This window comes from Danio aesculapii, chromosome 13, assembly GCF_903798145.1.
Source record: "Danio aesculapii chromosome 13, fDanAes4.1, whole genome shotgun sequence".
Lineage (NCBI taxonomy): Eukaryota > Metazoa > Chordata > Actinopteri > Cypriniformes > Danionidae > Danio > Danio aesculapii.
In genome coordinates this window covers 18,311,184-18,330,383 of record NC_079447.1, presented here as the reverse complement: position 1 = coordinate 18,330,383, position 19,200 = coordinate 18,311,184, and the positions used below count along the sequence as shown (strand labels likewise).

At 36.1% G+C, this 19,200-nt stretch overlaps 1 protein-coding gene across 1 annotated transcript; it reads right to left on the bottom strand.

Annotated features, from left to right (window-relative positions):
- Positions 1–341: 341 nt before the first annotated feature.
- On the bottom strand, positions 342–18,903 carry LOC130240033 (uncharacterized). The gene is made up of 7 exons (XM_056471449.1): positions 18,867–18,903; positions 17,717–17,796; positions 17,451–17,594; positions 15,488–15,690; positions 10,919–11,048; positions 5,728–5,912; positions 342–1,064 (listed from the first exon to the last, which is right to left on the bottom strand). Exons 1-7 carry the CDS (start codon positions 18,901–18,903, stop codon positions 911–913), a joined length of 933 nt encoding a protein of 310 aa, XP_056327424.1. The 3' UTR covers positions 342–910.
- Between the last annotated feature and the right edge of the window lie 297 nt (positions 18,904–19,200).

Here is a 19,200-nt window from a genome sequence, read left to right as displayed (position 1 = left end):
TACCCATAACACATTAAGAGAATAAGCATAACCCTGTTTGACCATGTAGTGCGGTGCAAACCGTATTTTTCCATCCTTAAAACAGCAAAAGTGGATTCGGATATGCCCTTAATGTTTTAGCACCATGCACCTAGATCGTTAAAATCGTACCAATAGTAGCCCAATGTGTCTAAATTGTGCAAAAAAAGTGAAAATAAGAAATATATTATGTCTATTAGTATATCAATGACCATTAATACAGTAAATAAAGGAGAAAAATCACCATCATGCATTGAAATCATTTTATAATCAAGTTGAGCCAAAATTAATATTAATACACTATAAAATAAACATTGCATTAAAACAAGAAAGTCATTGATATTTTATGTGTTGCTCTTCAGATGAATCCTTGAGATGTGTCATGGAAATAAATATACCCGTTCGAAAAGAGTTCAGCTTTGATATCTGTATTCTCATTAATGTCAGTCTTACAGGAAGTTTCCTTGCCTTCTTTTTCACCACAGCTGCCTTCTCAAACAACGTAGCACGTGAACGTTTTGACAGTGATTTATTTTGCTATCTTGACCTTCATGGTTGAATGCAATTTAGAACTCAAAATGCTCTTTTTCCATTGCAATTGCCATTTTTATGAGCAGCTTTTGACTGATCCACCCATTAATGGAGACTATGGCTTGTACATCTGTATCAACTCGAAAACATGAGGTCATACCCACCCCCAAAAAATGTAATTGCCCAACAATGACCCTAAGATTATAATGTAGAGTGACCCTATAAGTCACTTTTCCTCTCATTAAATTAAGTGATATAATATGTCAGGATATGAGTGTGTAAGATGTGTTTACAGAAAGACAGGAATGAAAGTCAACATAATTTCAAGTGTTAAGTTGCTTTACATTATATGTACTGGTGATCACTTAGAGCTGATGTCTGTCAGAGGTGGCACAGAAGGCTTTTCTTCTGTCAGCTTGCGTAGAACAATGATGTGGGCAGTGTGTGTGTTCAGCAGGGTCTCCAGCTCATCCTGACTGCTCCCCAAAACACTCACTCCATTCACCTCCACCAGCCTGAAACATAAAAAAAACACACTCCCTCAGAAAAGGCATCATGTACTTGTTTTAAGTGGTCATTTGGCAAGATTAGAAAATAAAGAAATACAATATTAAAGATTAAAATAAAGATTAATAAAGAAATACAAACACATTCTTACTACTTAGAATGTACAGTTATAATCATGCCTTCCAACACTCCCGTATTTCAGACCCATCTCTCATATTGTTCTGTCTCACGGAATCCCCCCCCCACTCCTCAGCTTTTTGATACAGTCCAGTCTGAAACCTGGTGCATGTTTGCGCACCAAACCCAATGCGCAACCATCCCCATGCGCACCAAACCTAACGCACAACCATTCCCATACCCCCTTCCCGCTCTTCAGTTCGCTCCAGTTCGATTTTATGAACCAAATGTTGGCAGGTATAATTATAATGTAGAGTTATTACTAATTTAATTTATGCTACAGGCTTTAAATAACAATCTTAAAGTCTCTCTTAAAAACAATCTGTCAGTGCCAGTAGCCTAGTGATTAGCGTGTCAACACATGGCGCCGAGGGGCTCGCGGCGACCTCAGTTCGATTCCCAGCTTGAGGTCCTTTGCCGACCCTTCCCCTCTCTCTGCTCCCCATACTTTCCTGTCTGTAAATCTCCACTGTATTATCAAAATAAGGGTGAAAACCCCTAAAAATATTATATATAAAAAAACTATCTTAAATCTTAGGTATTTTAATTAGAGAAAGAACATGACAGCTTTGAAATTTTGAAAATATGAATAAGAAAAGGGCAATTTAAAAAAGGCAAGAAAAAGGACATTTAAAATTGTGTGAAAATTTTTCAAACATAACAATGTTTAATTTGTGTCAACATAACTACTATCATATACTTCATATACTATCATATACTTTTAGCATGGTTTACACAAGTGATGGACTACAGTGCTATTCAGTGTAACAAAAGCTAATGACCATGTTGGGAAAAGGAATATATATATATTTATTTCATTTTTTGTCTCTTTTTCTTTTCATTAATCAATTTTTTTGTATTGGTCATTTAAAGGTCATATATTAACAGATTTTTTTTCTCAAGTCTGATATGTTTTGCATATTAATTAAGCATTTTTGCAGAAGTAGATAAATGCTGGTCCAAAAGTAACTTCAGCTCAGCAGAAATGTGTTAAAACTGAACACAGAACACAGAAAGTCTTATGCTTTTAATGTTGTGCAGATAATTCGTAGAAAAAAGAGTGTGCATGGATGGGTGCAGCCAATGAAGGACTGGACAATGATTGACAAATGACGAATTTCACTAAACTCCACCTGTTAATATCAGCTGCCTATATAAGTTGAAGCCAGGAAATGAAAACGGTTGCGCACCTCCTGAATGTAACTTTGGCATTGCATTGAGGATAACAGAATTCTGTGAATCGAATTATTCATTTGTATACAATAAATTGTTAAGATTTTTGACATTGAAGAAAAACCTCTCCTGACCTTTTTTATTGAACACACATGGAATTGATTGAATATTCCGACAACCACTAGATTTTACCCATTTGTTGGTCTTTCATCAATTTTTAATATAATACAATTTATTTGATCACTTATTCTTTTATACTTTAATAAGTACAGTTAAGGTCATACAGGTCAGGTTAAATGTTAAATGTTTCACCCATATTTTGACATTTTATTTCCATATAAGATATCTGAAACAGGGGAAACGCGGTGGCGCAGTAGGTAGTCCTGTCGCCTCACAGCAGAAGGCTGGGTCTCCTTGGCTGGGTCAGTTGGCATTTGGAACGCGGGGAGAACATGCAAACTCCAAAGAGAAACACCAACTGACCCAGCTGAGGCTCGAACCAGCAACTTTCTTGCTGTGAGGCGATTGTGCTACCCACTGTGCCACCGCGTCGCCCACATATTAATTGCTTGCAACAATTTTGCAGAAATCTTTTCAGTGTATGATATTTATGTAAATATAAATCCTTCCTACAATGTAAATAGATTTCAGTACTCAGTAATTAACCAAGTAATTAACAACATTTACTTATTGTATGGGTTTAGATTAGGATTAAGGTTGGTGCAAATAATTATGCATAATTACAGTCATTACTTTAGTGAGTACATGTAGCAGTGTACCCAAAGCATTATGAAATACTGTTAACGCTAATTAAATTTGTATATTAAATATCTGAGAATTGCATTGTAATAAAAGCAAAAAAATTGCATTAATAAATAAAAGGTAAAATAATTAAATAAAATAATAAAAGGTAAAAAATACATACAGTACTAATTAAATACAGTACATGAAGTACATCAGAAGGCAGGGCTTCTGTAGATGTGAAAGAACACACTTCCCATGAAATTAAATCTCCAGTATGTTTATAGATTAAATGAACTGATTTTCAGCCTGCTCAATTTTGTACATTCATTAGCTTTTATTTAAAGTGTTACTGGGAAAAAAAAAGCAAAGTGACATCAGCTTTGAAGAGGTTTGCCAGATGTTTGGTTATAAACAACCAAAAAACATGCAGTTCCACAGATTCCTCTATTCCACTGGGTGCATATGCTAATTTTTATTATGTTTTTCTCTTCTCTCCCTCTGGTCCTCATCCACCACTTAATTATAACTTGTATTTTAATTGTGCTGATGTATATGCATTTGCAAATACATGGTTATGAGTTCTGTAAAACCCAGCTCAAGAAGCTGAATACTTAATCTGCAAGGCCATGCATTATTCATGTTTTTATCTGTTCCTTGTGTGTAGCCATCCAAGTTTTGCATTTCAGTGTTTTCCTGTTATGCTCCCTGTCTCCTACAAATTTCCATAGCAACAAGGGAAAAAACACAGGAGCTGATGGAACCTCTGTGATCCTCTCTGCTCTTAAAGGCTGGAAAATTTGGGATGTTTCTTGGCATGCTTTGTGTAAGGCCAATTAGAGGCCTAATTTGTCAAAACATCTATTGCATTTAAATGACCTCTTTGATCTCACATTCTTTCACATTTAAGTTGTTTTAAGACTGAGACCCAAAGGTTAGAGTGGGTGGAAATCTCTTAAAGGAATAGACTGCCCAAAAATATTTCAGTTTTCCATTAAGGTAAGACACTGAAGGTGGAAAAATAAACCAACAAACAAACAAAAATAATTTTCACCATATGTCTCTAAATCAGGGTGCCCAAACTTCTAATGAAGGCCAATAACAAAACTCAATTGAGGTTGGAGGGCTGAAGCTAAATATACCAAACTGAATTACATTAAAGTTGCCATAGTAACTTTCTAATTTAATAATATTTAAAAATATATAGGAAAAAAAAAACAATTTAATCGTATCAATAATTTATCGTATCAATAGATTCGCCCCAACCTTCCCCATTCTTTGTCATTTGAAATAATGACACGATGGACTGTAAATACAGACAATTTACCATCTTAAAAGTCATTATTATGAGATAAAACATTGAAATTATGACATAAAAAGTTCAAATTGTAACTTAAAATGTCTAAATTGTGTAATAAAAGTACAAATAACATTTTAAAATATGCATACATTTGCACTAATTTGCATGCATTTCTGCACTGTTTCTGTATTTTGTGATTCATGATTTTATTTTTTTATTTTTCCCCATTTTATTCATGCTTTTGAATTGCATTATGGGACCTTGATCTTTCTTCCAAACACTTGTAACCTTGAAAAGGTAAAAAAGTGACTTTTATTACTGTAACATTTTTTATAGTTTAAAGTGATAAACTGTCTGGGTCATGTATTACAGTACAATTACCTTAATACATTGCCAGTATATTTTCTGTTATTTAACTACAGTTGAAATCAGAATCATTAAACCCCATTTGAATTTCTTTTATTTTTTTAAATATTTCCCAAATGATGTTTAACAGAGCAAGGACATTTTCACAGTATGTCTGATAATATTTTTTCTTCTGGAGAAAGTCTTATTTGTTTTATTTTGGCTAAAATAACAGCAGTTTTTCATTTTTTAAAAATCCTTTTAAGGTCAAAATTATTAGCCCCTTTAAGCTATATATTTTTTCGATTGTCTACAGAACAAACCATTGTTATACAATAACTTGCCTAATTACCCTAACCTGCCTAGTTAACCTGATTAACCTAGTTAAGCCTTTAAATGTCACTTTAATCTGTATAGAAGTGTCCTGAAAAATATATACTAAAATATTATTTACTGTCATCATGGCAAAAATAATTCTGACTTCAACTGTATATATTTCTTAAATATTATATTATTTCAATCTGCTAAAATGTCTATTAAAGTCACTTCGTTAAACCATAGAGTTGAATTTTCAACAGCAAAAGTCGACAGAGCAGAGATCAAGGTCCCATAATGCAATTCCGATCTGTCAATAAAAGGAAAACACAAAAATACATTCCATGTCACAAAATACGGAAACTGTAATTAACAGATATTTTTACAGTGTGGCACAACAATCTGAACATTACATGAGTCAGATTATTAGAAACAATTCTCAGCAATGTTGTCAGGCAGATACAAATTGATACAGTGTGAGTAAAGAAATACTTAACAGTGTATTTGGGATGTTTCCTTTACAATAGACTAAAAAGCCCAAAACCTCAAAATGAACAGGTGTCTTCCACAAAATTATTGTGCAACATTTTGCTGCAGGTGCTATTTGTGCTGACTGTTACCTGTCATTCAGACAGAGACTAGTCCCCTCGGTTTGTACCACCATCAGGCCCTGGCCCTCATCCCAGCGAGCAGAGAAAGCGTAATGACCGTCTGAGTCTGCTTTCTCCTGGGTGGCCACAAGCATGACAGGAGACTGCAGAGAGACCAGCTGAGACAGAGAAGGACTCTTCCTCTCGGCTTTCTCCTGCAGCAAAGAGGGAAAAAAACTGTTGAACAAGCGTCAAAAGCAGTGAATAACTGGTGGGTCACCCCTGTGAGGCACGAATCTCGTTTTATAGGAGTTTTATAGAAAGAACTGGAGAGCCAGAGAAACAAGCTTGTCACAACACTCGTCCTTGAAACAACAGTTTTACGAGTGTGAAGTGTTAAAGCTGACAGACTTTCTAAATGGTGGCTGTACAGAAAATGAATGATTATTTAAGAGTGTCAAGTAAGATTTAAGGAAAAACGTATCCCATGAAACTGTTCTTAATTAATAGTTAATTAGTTAGTTAATACTATAAATTAAAAATGTGTTTATAAATTACTTTATTTCATTTTAGCAAGTTGTAAAGACAATAAAATACATGTATGAATACAATACATAACATTATTTTCCAACATACTAGTATTCAAGTGCAATTTAAAGGCTTAACTCAATTATTTAGGTCAACCAGGCAAGTTAAGTTAATTAGGCAAGACATTAGACAACATTGGCTTGATCTGTAGCCAGTCTAAAAAATGTATTATTAAGGAGGCTAATAATGTTAATCTTTTTAACAAAAATATAGATTTTTTATTCCAGCCAAACTAAAATAAATTAGATTTTCTCCCATAAGAAAAATATAATAGGAAATACTATGAACTAGGATTGTGCGATTAATTGAAATCATATCAAAATCGTGATTAGGACATGCGCAATGTCTAATTCACCTTAAAGCATGATTTTCCCGCAGCATGCCATTTGAACCAATCATAACACAGCGTGCCTAAACAGAGTAAAAACAGGAGACTGAATAGCCTGCGTATACAGTGATGGGTGAAAAAAAAGTCAACATTTTGGTGTGGGATTACTTTGGATACAGGAAGGCTGATGTATCGCAGAACCAGGTAATTTGTAAGTCAGTCCTAAATTGCATCATAAAAAGAAATGTAAAGCGTGCGGCGTGTCGCTTCCATCAGCATTTTCAACATGCTTTGCTGTCGCGCTCCTTTGTCATTGTTTGGCGAGGTTTTCTTAGAGGATGACAAACTAACAAAACTGCTGCAGTACCAATACAAGTTTTATTTATTGAGAAAATTAAATGGCACTGGTTGTTCGGGTGTCTTGTGTTTGTCTGAAGTATCTGGAATGTGTATATTACATACAAAGTATGAAGCTAATTGGTCAGCTCTTGTTACAGGACTCGCGGTGCAGCATTCAGTAAAGTTCAAGTCTAAAGTTTGTCTGAAATTAGATGTTTTCAACTAGGTGCGCCTGGAATACATTATTTCCTCCATTGGAAATAACGAACTTGTGCACGCAAAAGACGCAATTTATGAACGGCCTATTTCACGGCAGTGTCATAAAGAGGTCTATGATCTATGCATGGTAAAACAAATCTGTGAACACACACGCAACTACTTCTGATATTTGGTCAAGGAGAAGTGTTAAGGTAACGCATTATAAGTAACGCACGTTACGTAATAATATTACTTTTCCAAAGTAACGAGTAATATAACGCATTACTTTTAAAAATAAGTAATATTATTTGACTTACTTTTAAAAAAATGTAACGTGAGTTATTTTTTACCTTGCTTATTTGGCTTTTACAAAATATATTGCAGAATAAAAATGACCTTAGTCAGGTTGAATAACACACTCAATGAGAGAGTGTGCGGCGCTGGAACAGACAATCGACTCGCACTTATCTTTATCATCAGGTCTCCTTTGTACAGCAGATGAGTCAGTGTACTGTTCTACTAACTGATATGGGTTTATTTCAAGTCAGATGGGGTATCCGGTGTGTTAGTACTTACTGAAGATGCAAACCATTTCACGACAAGTTCAATTTAATAAACTGGTTTGACCGGTTCACTTAGAAGATCCAGTTAAAGCAAACGATTCATTTGCGAATTGTCCATCATCACTACAGTCAGAAACAGAAACAACGGCAGGCCAGAAACTTACATATTTGCTATGGATTCTTGTTCTTTTGAACTCATCTTAGAAAAGAATTGGATTGTCGTTAGGTGTAGAATATGTGTAAGTAATACTCTTGACAACTGCAAGAAATACGACATCGAAAAAACAAAAAACAAAACTGGATCTGAAGCTCTACACCTGCACCCCACCTCCAGCTATAATTAACGTCGTTTCATGTTCCCCAGGTAAAACAAATTAATTCAACTAAACTAAAAAAATGCTTACAGCTTTATTATGGAGGAGGTGCAGCCACTGTATAACATTACTGTAGAAGCGACTACGTTTTGTAATATAGTACGTTTTTTTTCTCCTTTGTGAAACGATTTACACATTTGTTAAGGCCACGTGAAAAAATTTATTCAATGTATAAAGCTCAAACATTTATGTTGATTTAGGGATGTTTATTATCGTCTTACTCTTCATTTTGTTATTAAACATTCTAAAGGTTTAAAATCAGTTTTTGTCTTAATAAATTATTTCATGTTAGTATTCTTAGGCTGTATTGCAGTCTTTATCTTAATGGACAGTGAGTTTACTTAATTAATAACACAAAACATTCAAAAGTAGCAAACACATGCCCCCCTTTGAATATTTTTTTCTTTTCCCAAATAATGTTTAACAGAGCAAGGAAACTTTCACAGTATGTCTGATAATATTTTTTCTTCTGGGGAAAGTCTTATTTGTTTAATTTTGGCTAGAATAAAAGCAGATTTAACATTTTTTGAAATCTATTTTAAGATTACATTTTTTAGCCACTTCAAGCTATGTATTTTTTCCGATAGTCCACAGAACAAACCATCGTTATATGATAACTTGCCTAATTACCCTAACCTGTCTAGTTAACCTAATTACCCTAGTAAAGCCTTTAAATGTCACTTTCAGCTGTATAGAAGTGTCTTGAAAAAGATCTAATAAAATATTATTTACTGTCATCATGGCAAAGATAAAATAAATCATTTATTTGGAATGAGTTATTAAAACTATTATGTTCAGAAATGTGTTGAAAAAATCTTCTCTCCCTTAAACAGAAATTGGGGAAAAATAAACAGGGGGGCTAAAAATTCAGGGGGGCTAATAATTCTGACTTCAGCTGTACATTGGTTAAATAAAGAAGCCAAAATGTGTCATGACTGATTACTATTAAGCATGCAGGATCACATAAACGCACACCCTCAACCAAATAGCCATGACAGAGACTGAATACAGGAAGTGAGTGCAAAGATAAATGCGGAGTGATCAGGTTTCTCCGAACACACAGTAGAAAGTCGAGGTGAGGGCTGGAGACTCCTGGCGTGTGAAAGCCCTGCGGCCAAAGGCTACTGAGCCTCTCCCCAGACACGGGCACCAGACGACCCGCTCACACAGGAAACCCCCCTGCAGGACGGCTTACGAGCCCTTCTCACCCCAATGTTTGGATTCCCCAGGGCAGGATGCATAGCACAATTATTTAAAAGGAGCAGCAAAAGGCCGAGTACTTAAGAATTAATCATTTCGGTCAACTTTCATTTGCTAGTAATGTCCTCCATCCCCTCATATTACCCTAGTGAGCTGGCCACAGAGCAAAGAGAGCACACCGAACAATGGAAATACAGAATATGACTTGGCAAGTGTCTTTTAAATTGTAGAAGTTTGAAGAGATGCTGTGCGAAGAACAATCGGTTGAGAAACAGGCACACCTTCAGAAATCCCCTAACTCTTATGAGATGGGAGAGGAAGCCGTGCCAAGCCCCGGATTGTAGGATTGTGTTTCGCATGAGAAAGGCTTCCGGACTCGGTTAGAAAAGTGTGGTTGGTATTAATGATATAAGTGAGGTACTGTCAGTTACAATAATGGATTTGCAGGGCCCTGGAGTGTAGTGTTGCATGCAGTAAAATGGCAACCTCAAGATGGACTATAAATCCCTAACAGAGCCAAAAGCTGCCACAACTATTAGCCACTGGGCCTCTTAGCCGCCAGTGCAGCTCAACACGGTGACCACCGAGACTTCGGAAAGAGGGAACAATCAAAGTGAGCCCAACTACTGGGAGCTCTCGTGCTTGGCCGCAATCGCAGTATCTCGACCACCTTTCCCATGCGCATACTGAAACCTAATCCCAGTCTCCAACCACGGCTACATGGAATGAAACATATTTCAATTGAAATAAAAGTTATTATATAGAGAGGGTTTGCCTGCTCAGATCACTGTATTTTAGATTGAAATCCTAAATTTGCAATCACTTTCTTCCTGTCCTCTCTGACGCACTGCAATCACGATGCATCGCAGAGATTAGAGGTGATGATGAAATATTTCCTTACTGTCAGATAATCTAGGGAAAATAAATGGCAGCCTGCTCCTTATTAGGACCCAGGCTTATATTAGTTCCCAGACTGCTCTGTGTCCTGACCTGCGCCTTTCCCCTGATTAGGTCATATGATAAACATTAGCGCCACTGCCTTTTTCCCACCAACTCAGCACCTAAAGACTGTGGCCTGAGGGCAGCAACGTGACACGCTCTTTTCTTCCAAAGCCCCAGTCGACATGTGTCCTTTCATGGCACCTCGTTAGGTCTCTACCGATGAGATGAAAGAGCCGCTTTAAAGGAGGACAGAGGTGGGAAAGAATCACAGGTACGGTCACATTGTGGATAGATTTACACCAGCATTTTGTGTCATCCTGGTTTTTGAAAAACGAGTGGTATCAGTGCCTATGACTGTCATAGTGAAACGTCACAATTAATTCACTTAGAGATTTATTTATAAAATACCAAAGATAGCATAAAAATTACAAAGTAATGTTGCGAAAATAGCTTTTACACCGATTAAATGTGTTCGGTTTTTTCCTCAAATGTTTTTGTAAATCCAACAAAGTGCTTGCATATTGGGAAAAGCCAAGACTGTAATGCTCACATTAGTACCATATGTTCAGCCTCATTAAAATGTGGTCTAAAATAATAACAACTGGCCTGCATTCACATGTCAGCACTATATCATTTCATACTGCACCAGAAAACCTTGAGAAACTAGGCTGAGGGTTTCAGTTCCTCACCTTTGCCTGGGTCTTCTCCAGTACTTCACGCAGGTGAGAGACCTGCCGATTGAGGTGGACCAGTGTGATCTCATCTTTAAACACCTGGCAATTCAGCCTCATTTTTTCCAGAATTCGAACCTCTAATGGCCTGAGGAGTAAACAAACACAAGTTGCTCCCTTGAGTTTTCTTAAAGGAACAGTTGACCGAGATATTTCCCATTTTTATCCACAGAATGAATTAAATTTCAGTCTGCTCTTTACACTATGCACATACAGTACCTGCCAACACTCCCGTATTTCAGACCCATCTCCCATTTTGTTGTTTCTCCCACAAATCCCCCTCCCCCACCCCCCGGTCCTCAGCATTTTGGTACAATCTATAACTCCCCCGGATCGATGACATTTTCTTATAATATCCGTTCGCAGCTGCTGCCCAAAACCTGATGCAAATACCAATTGGCAGGTATGACTATGCGGTGTACAGCTTTAGAAGGCTTGGAAAACCTTGGAAAATAGCGACTACTTATACAGTGCTCAGCATAATTGAGTACACGCCATTTTGAAAATGAATATTTTTATCCATTTCACAGTGAATATAGGCAATGCATTTTGGTGCCTTTTAACAAAACAGATTTATTAAACAGATATTTTTATTAAAATAATATTTTAGTCACCAAACATATTTAGAAATTGAAAGATGATACAATTAAATTTAAGCAAAATATTGCAAAAAAAAAAAAAAACATTTACAACCTACAAAATTTCCACTGTTTTTTTTTTTTTTTTTTTTTTTTTTTGCTTGATTTTTACCGTTTTTTAAAATTTGTGTTTAATATTTTTCTCTGACATATACATTTGGATGTACTAGATTTTGGACCGTAATCTTAAGTTATTTTATTAGATAAGCTCCAGATTTGGATGCAGTACTGACTAATCTAATATATATGCACAAACCTATATAATAGTATAGCTTCCTATTAAAAATATGAATTTAAAAGACAAATTTGTGAGGGGTGTACTCATATATGCTGAGCATTGTATGATACATTTATAGTTTTCATGTCATTTGTAGTTCAGTCATCTAATTATACATAAAAGGGTTGACATAAGAAAACTCCTATATGCCACAAAATGGTTTGGATCATGAGAGTAAATTATAACCAAATTTTCATTTTTAGAGAAGGATTATTTCTTTAAGCTTTTTCTTGGATCAGGAAGCTGATTTCCAATCTTCTGTCACTTTATATCAAAGATTAGGCTTTTTATTATTCTGTGGCTAGATCTTAAATAAATGTAAGTGGTCTAAACCTATCATGTTCTCAGACACAAATATCTTAGATTAATGTCATCCAAAAACCCTGAAACTTGAAAGATTTGTTTGCATTTTTTGCTGGGGAAATGGCCAAGCACATGAAGGACATAACGAAACAAAAAAACAATAAGCCTTCAAGTTAAGTGGCTTATCAGGTAATTAATGAGGACTTGGACATATTGATTCATGATGCTATTTTCTCACACCCTTATCCATTCCTGCTTTCAATCTGTCCAGCTTGAAAAAATGTCAGAATAAATCAAAGCCCGTAATGCTGAGAAAAAGCAGGAAACTACTGGGTGAGACCCACACTGGCTTTTCCCTTAAAACACCCTCTCTTTATTTGCACACCTCATAAATTAAGCAGGTACAGATTCCCGTTTTAGGTGATAAAGCTGATCCTTCAAAAGTTATGCTTCTGTGTTTCTTTAAAAAAACAACAACAAGAACATCGTAAGAGTGAGCAAATGGTGGGCAATATTTTTTTTTTTTGAACACCATTAAAGCCATGATAAAGGGTTGTTTCATCTTAAAAATTCAAAGTATGTTGTGTATTCACCCTCATGTTGTGTCAAACCCCATAAGAATTCTGTTCATCTTTAGAAGACAAATAAAGATATCTTTAAGATTTCTATCCCTCTGATGCACATTTATAAATAGATCAAAATAAAAATCCATACAGTATTCATTAACTGGTTTAATCCCAGTTTTCTAAAAAATACATGGTGAACATATTGAATTTTGGATTTTATTCCAATCAACACCAGTAAACATTAAACACAACCATATCACTCTGCAGCCCAAGACCGGTTCCTCACTAAAGCCCCCTGGTCAGTACCTGGATGGGAGACCACATGGGAAAACTAGGTTGGAAGTGGTGTTAGTGAGGCCAGTGTGGTGGCACTCAACCTGCGGTCTGTGTGAGTCCTAATGCCCCAGTAAAGTGAAGGAAACAGTATACTGTCAGTGGGCACCGTCTTTCAGATGAGACATTAAACAGAGGTCTTGACTCTCTGTGGTCGTTAAAAATCCCATGACACTTCTCGTAAAGAATAGGGGTGTAACCCTGGTTTCCTAGCCAAATTCCCTCCATCGGCCCTTAACCATCATGGCCTCCCAATCATCCCCATCCACCGAATAGGCTGTATCACTGTTTCTCCACTCCACCTATAGCTGTTGTGTGGTGAGCACACTGGTGGCATTGTCCCTTGGCTCCCGTCGCATCATCCATGTAGATACTGCACACTGGTGGTGGTGTGGAGAGACCCCCCCCCCCCCCCCCCTCCATGATTGTGAAGCGCTTCGGGTGTATGGCCGATACAGTACTTGAAAAAGCTCAAAAGTGTCGCCAACTCTCAATAACTAATCACATCACCTTCCTATTTTTTACCATATTGGTTGTTTATTAGTACTTATAAAGTACAGTACATATTCTGCATGATTTTATTCTATATCTCTAAGCCCAACTAATACGTAAATCTGATTAATATAGCTTAATAACTATTAATAAGCAGCAAATTAGGAGTTTATTGAAGCAAAAGTCATAGTTAATGGTTTATTAGAAAGAACTGTGCTATATAAATACACAAGTTACATTCCATTAAACACCGAAGCTCAACCATATCTGATTAAAATTGAAAGAACAACCCTAATTGATACAGTACTTGAAGAAGCTCAAAAGTGTCGCAAATAAATCTCGTTGCTGGTGCTATGGGAATGATGTATATTTTGTTCTCTGATTAATGTTGATGTGTGAAAACGAGACTGCAATACATCTGTTGATCATATCTCTAAAGAACACTTGTATTAAACTGTTCAATTCATATGTGCGTTTTTATTTTTAGTTTTGAAGTGTGAGAGATTTGGATGAACAGACTTCCAATAGATTACCTAATAATAAATAACTTGTTTGATTGGAAATTTCTGCATGGAACATTAAAAAATTTCAGTAACACTTTAGTTTAAGTGCCAATTCTCAATAACTAATCACTTATCACCTTCCTATTTTTTATGATATTGGTTGTTTATTAGTACTTATAAAGTACAGTACATATTCTGCATGATTTTATTTTACATCTCTAAACCCAACTAACACGTAAACCTGATTAATTTAGCTTAATAACTATTAATAAGCAGTAAAATTAGGAGTTTACTGAAGCAAAAGTCATAGTTAATGGTTTTATTAGAAAGAACTGCGCTAAATAAAACCACACTTTACATTACATTAAACACCAAAGCTCAACCATATCTGATTGAAATGAAAAAACAATCCTCATTGGTACTTGAAAACGCTGAAATGTGTCACAAATGAATCTCATTGGTGGTGCTATCGGAATGAATAAATATTGTTCACTGATTAATGCTGATTTGTGAAAATAAGACTGCAGTACATTTATTGGCCATACAAAGTGATCATATCTCTAAAGAACACTTTTTTTTAGCTTTGAAGTGTGAGAGCTTTAGATGAATAGACTTCCAATAGATAACCTATTAATAAATAACTTGTTTTATTAGAAATTTCTGCATCGAACATGAAACAATTTCAGTAACACTTTAGTTTAAGTACCAATTCCCACTAATGGCTTATCGCCTGCCTATTTTTAAGATAATGGCTGTTTATTAGTACTTTTAAAGGACAGTACATATTCTGCATGATATTATCTCTAAGCCTAACATACATAAACCTGATTAACAGCTTAATAACTATTAATAAGCAGCAAATTATGAGTTTATTGAAATAAAAGTCATAGTTAATGGTTTATTAATAGAAAGAACTGCATATTAAAATTATGAGTGACCAAAATTTCTTATGGGTCTGAAACATCCCAAGGGTATATACAGTAAATGATGATAGCATTTATTTTAGGGTGAACTAACCCTTTAGGAAAACACATTAAACACTGACATAATGGGTCCAATCAAGAGGTGGAGCAGGCAGCAGCTTTCTCAGCACTTCAGGAAATTAAGAAAGATCTACCCATTACCATCATCCACTGCAACCTTCAGCACTGACGCCACAGAAAAAATAAACTGTAACAGACTGTAAACAGAGCATCAAAAAATCACAGGATGTAGGAAATTACACTGAGGGCATCCAAAACCAGCCATGATCATCGCTTCTTCCAACTTTTCCTCCTAGAGGATGCAGTACATCATTATCCATAGAGACTAATGCATTAATGAACTGTTTCCTATGATAATCACATATAATTACTGCACTACTTTACATTAACCTCAAGAACATTTTAGTCTCTTCTATAATAGGATATGCTTACTTATTCTTCTGTGCTGGTGCAGTGTTGAAACTGTCCCTGAGCATTTGAAGGCTCTGTCTCTTCCTCTTCAGACTGTCCTGAGCCTCAGAGAGACGTCTCTTTACATCCACACGGTCCGTTTGCACTGCATCCACCTCCTCCTCCTCCTCCATCTTCTTCAACTCTGAACAGAAGGCCACCAGACCATGGTAAAGCTCCTGAACCTGGATGTCATACAGACACAGATCAGCTAAAATCAATAGCAGAGAACGAGGTTATTCGTCACATTTTTTCCCCTCTCAGGGCAGGTTTATTTTTAAAAAGACTGTTTCTGTAGAAGAACATATTTCTATGTTTCGGCTACAGAAACGTTTTTGAACATTTCCAATGTTTTTGCCAAGGAAAAAAGATGCAGTTCATTGAAAACATACAGACCCTGTGATAACATGCTCCAAAATTGGACACAGTAATACTGGAATTTTATTTTTATGAATGATTTATAAGAATTACACTTTTAAAGATTTTCTAAAGAAAGTTTATTTAATCTATTTTTAAAGAAATAGTTTAGCCCAAAGTCCCGGTAGCCGTTAGCTTGTATTTTATGAATCAAACTATTTTTATCTAACAGTCTTCTTTAATATTTTTCTTTAAAAAACACTTTTATCTTGAATGGTCCGAGGTTAAATTAAAGGAATCAGCCAAAAATCTGTCATCATTTCAAGAGTTCACACTTAGCTGATGATTGATAATAAAGCATGTTTGGTATGTTGTCACAGGAGAGAGCCCTGAGCTCAGAAGATCCTTAAGCCTGGGGCACCCTCTGGTTTCATTGGGAGAGAGGGGAGTCTGAGCTCAGGTAGGTTTCGAGAGCACCCCCAAATTTGTTTGCTCAGCCTATTCCTTGAATATTAGGGGTTACCATGGCTAACTATGCCAGAATATGATAATGCCCCAGTAAAAGTGAAGGGGACACCAAAACAATCTATGAACGCCGTCTTTCGGATGAGATGTTAAATTGAGGTCCTGACTGTGGTAATTATCCAATGGCACTTCTCGTAAAGAGTAGGGGTATAACCCTGGTGTCCTGGCCAAATTCCCTCCATCGGTCCTTACGATCATGGCCTCCCAATCATCCCCATCCACCGAAGTGGCTGTATCAGTGTTACTCTACTCCAATACTGGTGTGCGCACTGGCACCGTTGTCCCTTGGCTGCCGTCGCATCATCCAAGTGGATGCTGCACACTGGTGGTTGTGTGGACAGACCCCCTCTCATGATTTGTGAAGCGTTTTGGGTATATGGCCATACACAATTAATGCACTATATAAATCCACATTACTTACTCACTAAAAGTATTTTTATTAACCCTAACCTACTGTCTACTAACATACTAAAACTTTAATGAGACAAACTTGTCATGTTGTTGTAAAGTTAACATGTCTAAAACGGTCCATCAAAATAAAGTGTAAACACATTTCGAAATAGAAACTAACTAGAAACCAACAATAAATTCATTATTAGAAAAAAAAGAGCATTTGCATAACTGGACCTATAGTTCCTGCTGAGACAACAAGAAAATGTACTGCTATATACATTTCTAGATATCGCCAAATACATCAGGAGCTACGTTTTTTTTTTTTTGTAAATCCACCAGAGGCCACTGTGTACAATTTTTCAGATCTCAAATTTCTCTTGCAAGTGCCATTCGCACCTGCTGTTCTCCTGTAAATCCACCAGAGGCTGCTGTTGACTGACTGAATGACTGACTGACAGATCAATCGACAAACCCACCCTCCTCCTTCCCTAAACCCAACTGAAAATGTTTTAAAAAACATTCCAGAAGAAGAAAAGCCCTACCTGATTTTAACTACATTTTCAGAATGAGTCTATGTTGTCTTTATTTCAAATAAAATGGTGAAAAAGAAAATGGACAATATTTGGTTTGGTTCTCACTTTACTCCAGCCGAATGACAAGAAATATTTACCTGTATGATGACGTTTTGAAGGGAAGCTACCTGCTGGTTTAGCTCTCGGATCTTCTCATTGTTGTTTTGCAGATTCTTGCTCTGAACATCATCAGCAGTGCAAATAATGTTATCTGGAGAACCAGGACCATCTTTCTGTGTGCCCTAAAGGTTTTGTGAGGCAAAAGTAGAATTGTATACATTAAACTTTAACTCCTAGGAGATTTATATTTGTGTATTTTTTTACTCCACTGAAATGCTCAGCTAAAACACGCGATTCTGTCTACCTTTTTACATAAGTGAAGCTCCATTAGTCTCGTCTCTGAGCCAGGCAATTCTCCAATCTGCTGCTCAGGGGAGATCTCATCTGAAAAACGTGGAAAAATAGAGATGGTATGTAAAAGTAAATTCACTGTGTAAATTCCAGAGCACTTACAAGCCACAAGCCATATATGAGTCTCTCTGAACGCAGGGATAAATGGCAGATCTTTTCCAAAGAAGACAAAAGAAAAAGCCCTAAAAATAATACACTAAACTGAGCGCAAGTCAGGTTTAGCTTGATTAATTATTGCATACTTTTTTCTTTTTTGCTTATGTGTGCATAACCCCACTGGCATACTAATGGCACATATCCATAAATATGTTAACATCTTCATCTTTTACTGAAAATAATATAAATACAGCTCTATACAAAAGTCACAATTATTAGCCCTCCTGTGATTTTATTTTTTTTTCGTTTTTAAATATTTCCCAAATGATGTTTAACAGAGCAAATAATGTTTCACAATATTTTCAGAAATATTTTTTCTTCTGTGGAAAGTCTTATTTGTTTTGTTTCGGCTACAATAAAGTTTTTAATTTTTGAAAAAAAAAAAAACATTTTAAGGTCAATATTATTAGCCCTCTTGAGCAATATATATATATATATATATATATATATATATATATATATATATATATATATATATATATATATATATATATATATATATATATATATATTTATTTATTTTTTTTAAATAGGCTCATTCTGAAAACGTAGCCCTATATACATTTTGGGAGATCGCAAATTACGTAGCCAGAAGTACATATGGTTATTTCTGGATTGTTTTTTAATATTGTCGGTTGGGTTTAGGAAAGTGGGTGGGCAAGTCAATTGGTGCTTTTGAAAATACTATTGGTCATGGGAAGGAGGAGGGTGGGTCAGTTGATCGGTAAAGGCTGGTTTATACCTTTGCGTCGAGTGATTGGCGTGACAAACGGCACACGCCTTGCACGTTGCTGTGCATTTACACCTCTGTGTGCTATTTGTGTTGCTTTGCAATAACACTTTTAAAACGCCAGCTGGCTCTGAGGTTTTTATGTCTCGTGTTTTTTCGCTGGTGTTAAATTTTTTCTGAATGCTATCTTAGTAAACAAGTAGCTAAACCTCGCTACCAAGCCGACCAAATACAGAGCTTGCACTATGCGTCATTGCATCGTGTAGTTACATTTTTTGAGAGGCACGCATCACTGTTGGCGACGGCCACGGCTAGGGCTTTGCGGCCATGCAAAGGCTGCACTGAAACATACGCATGCACTTGATTCAGAAGTATAAATCAGCCTTAAGTAAGTCAATTATTCAGTCAGTCATCCAGTCAGTTGACAGAGGCCTCTGGTGGATTTAGGCAAGAACAGCAGGTGCACTCACTAGAGAAATTTGAGATCTGAAAAAGCATACACAGCGACCTCTGGTGGATTCGTGAAAACAAAAACTGCAAAAAAAAAAAGT

Excerpts from the sequence above, each read along its gene's own strand:
- LOC130240033 (XM_056471449.1), bottom strand. The coding sequence starts at position 18,903 with ATGACGCATAGTGCAAGCTCTGTATTTGGTCGGCTTG. Across the intron at positions 17,797-18,866 it reads CTCTGTATTTGGTCGGCTTG|ATGAGATCTCCCCTGAGCAG; the intron begins GTAGCGAGGTTT and ends CACGTTTTTCAG. Across the intron at positions 1,065-5,727 it reads AGTCTCTGTCTGAATGACAG|GCTGGTGGAGGTGAATGGAG; the intron begins GTAACAGTCAGC and ends TTTATGTTTCAG.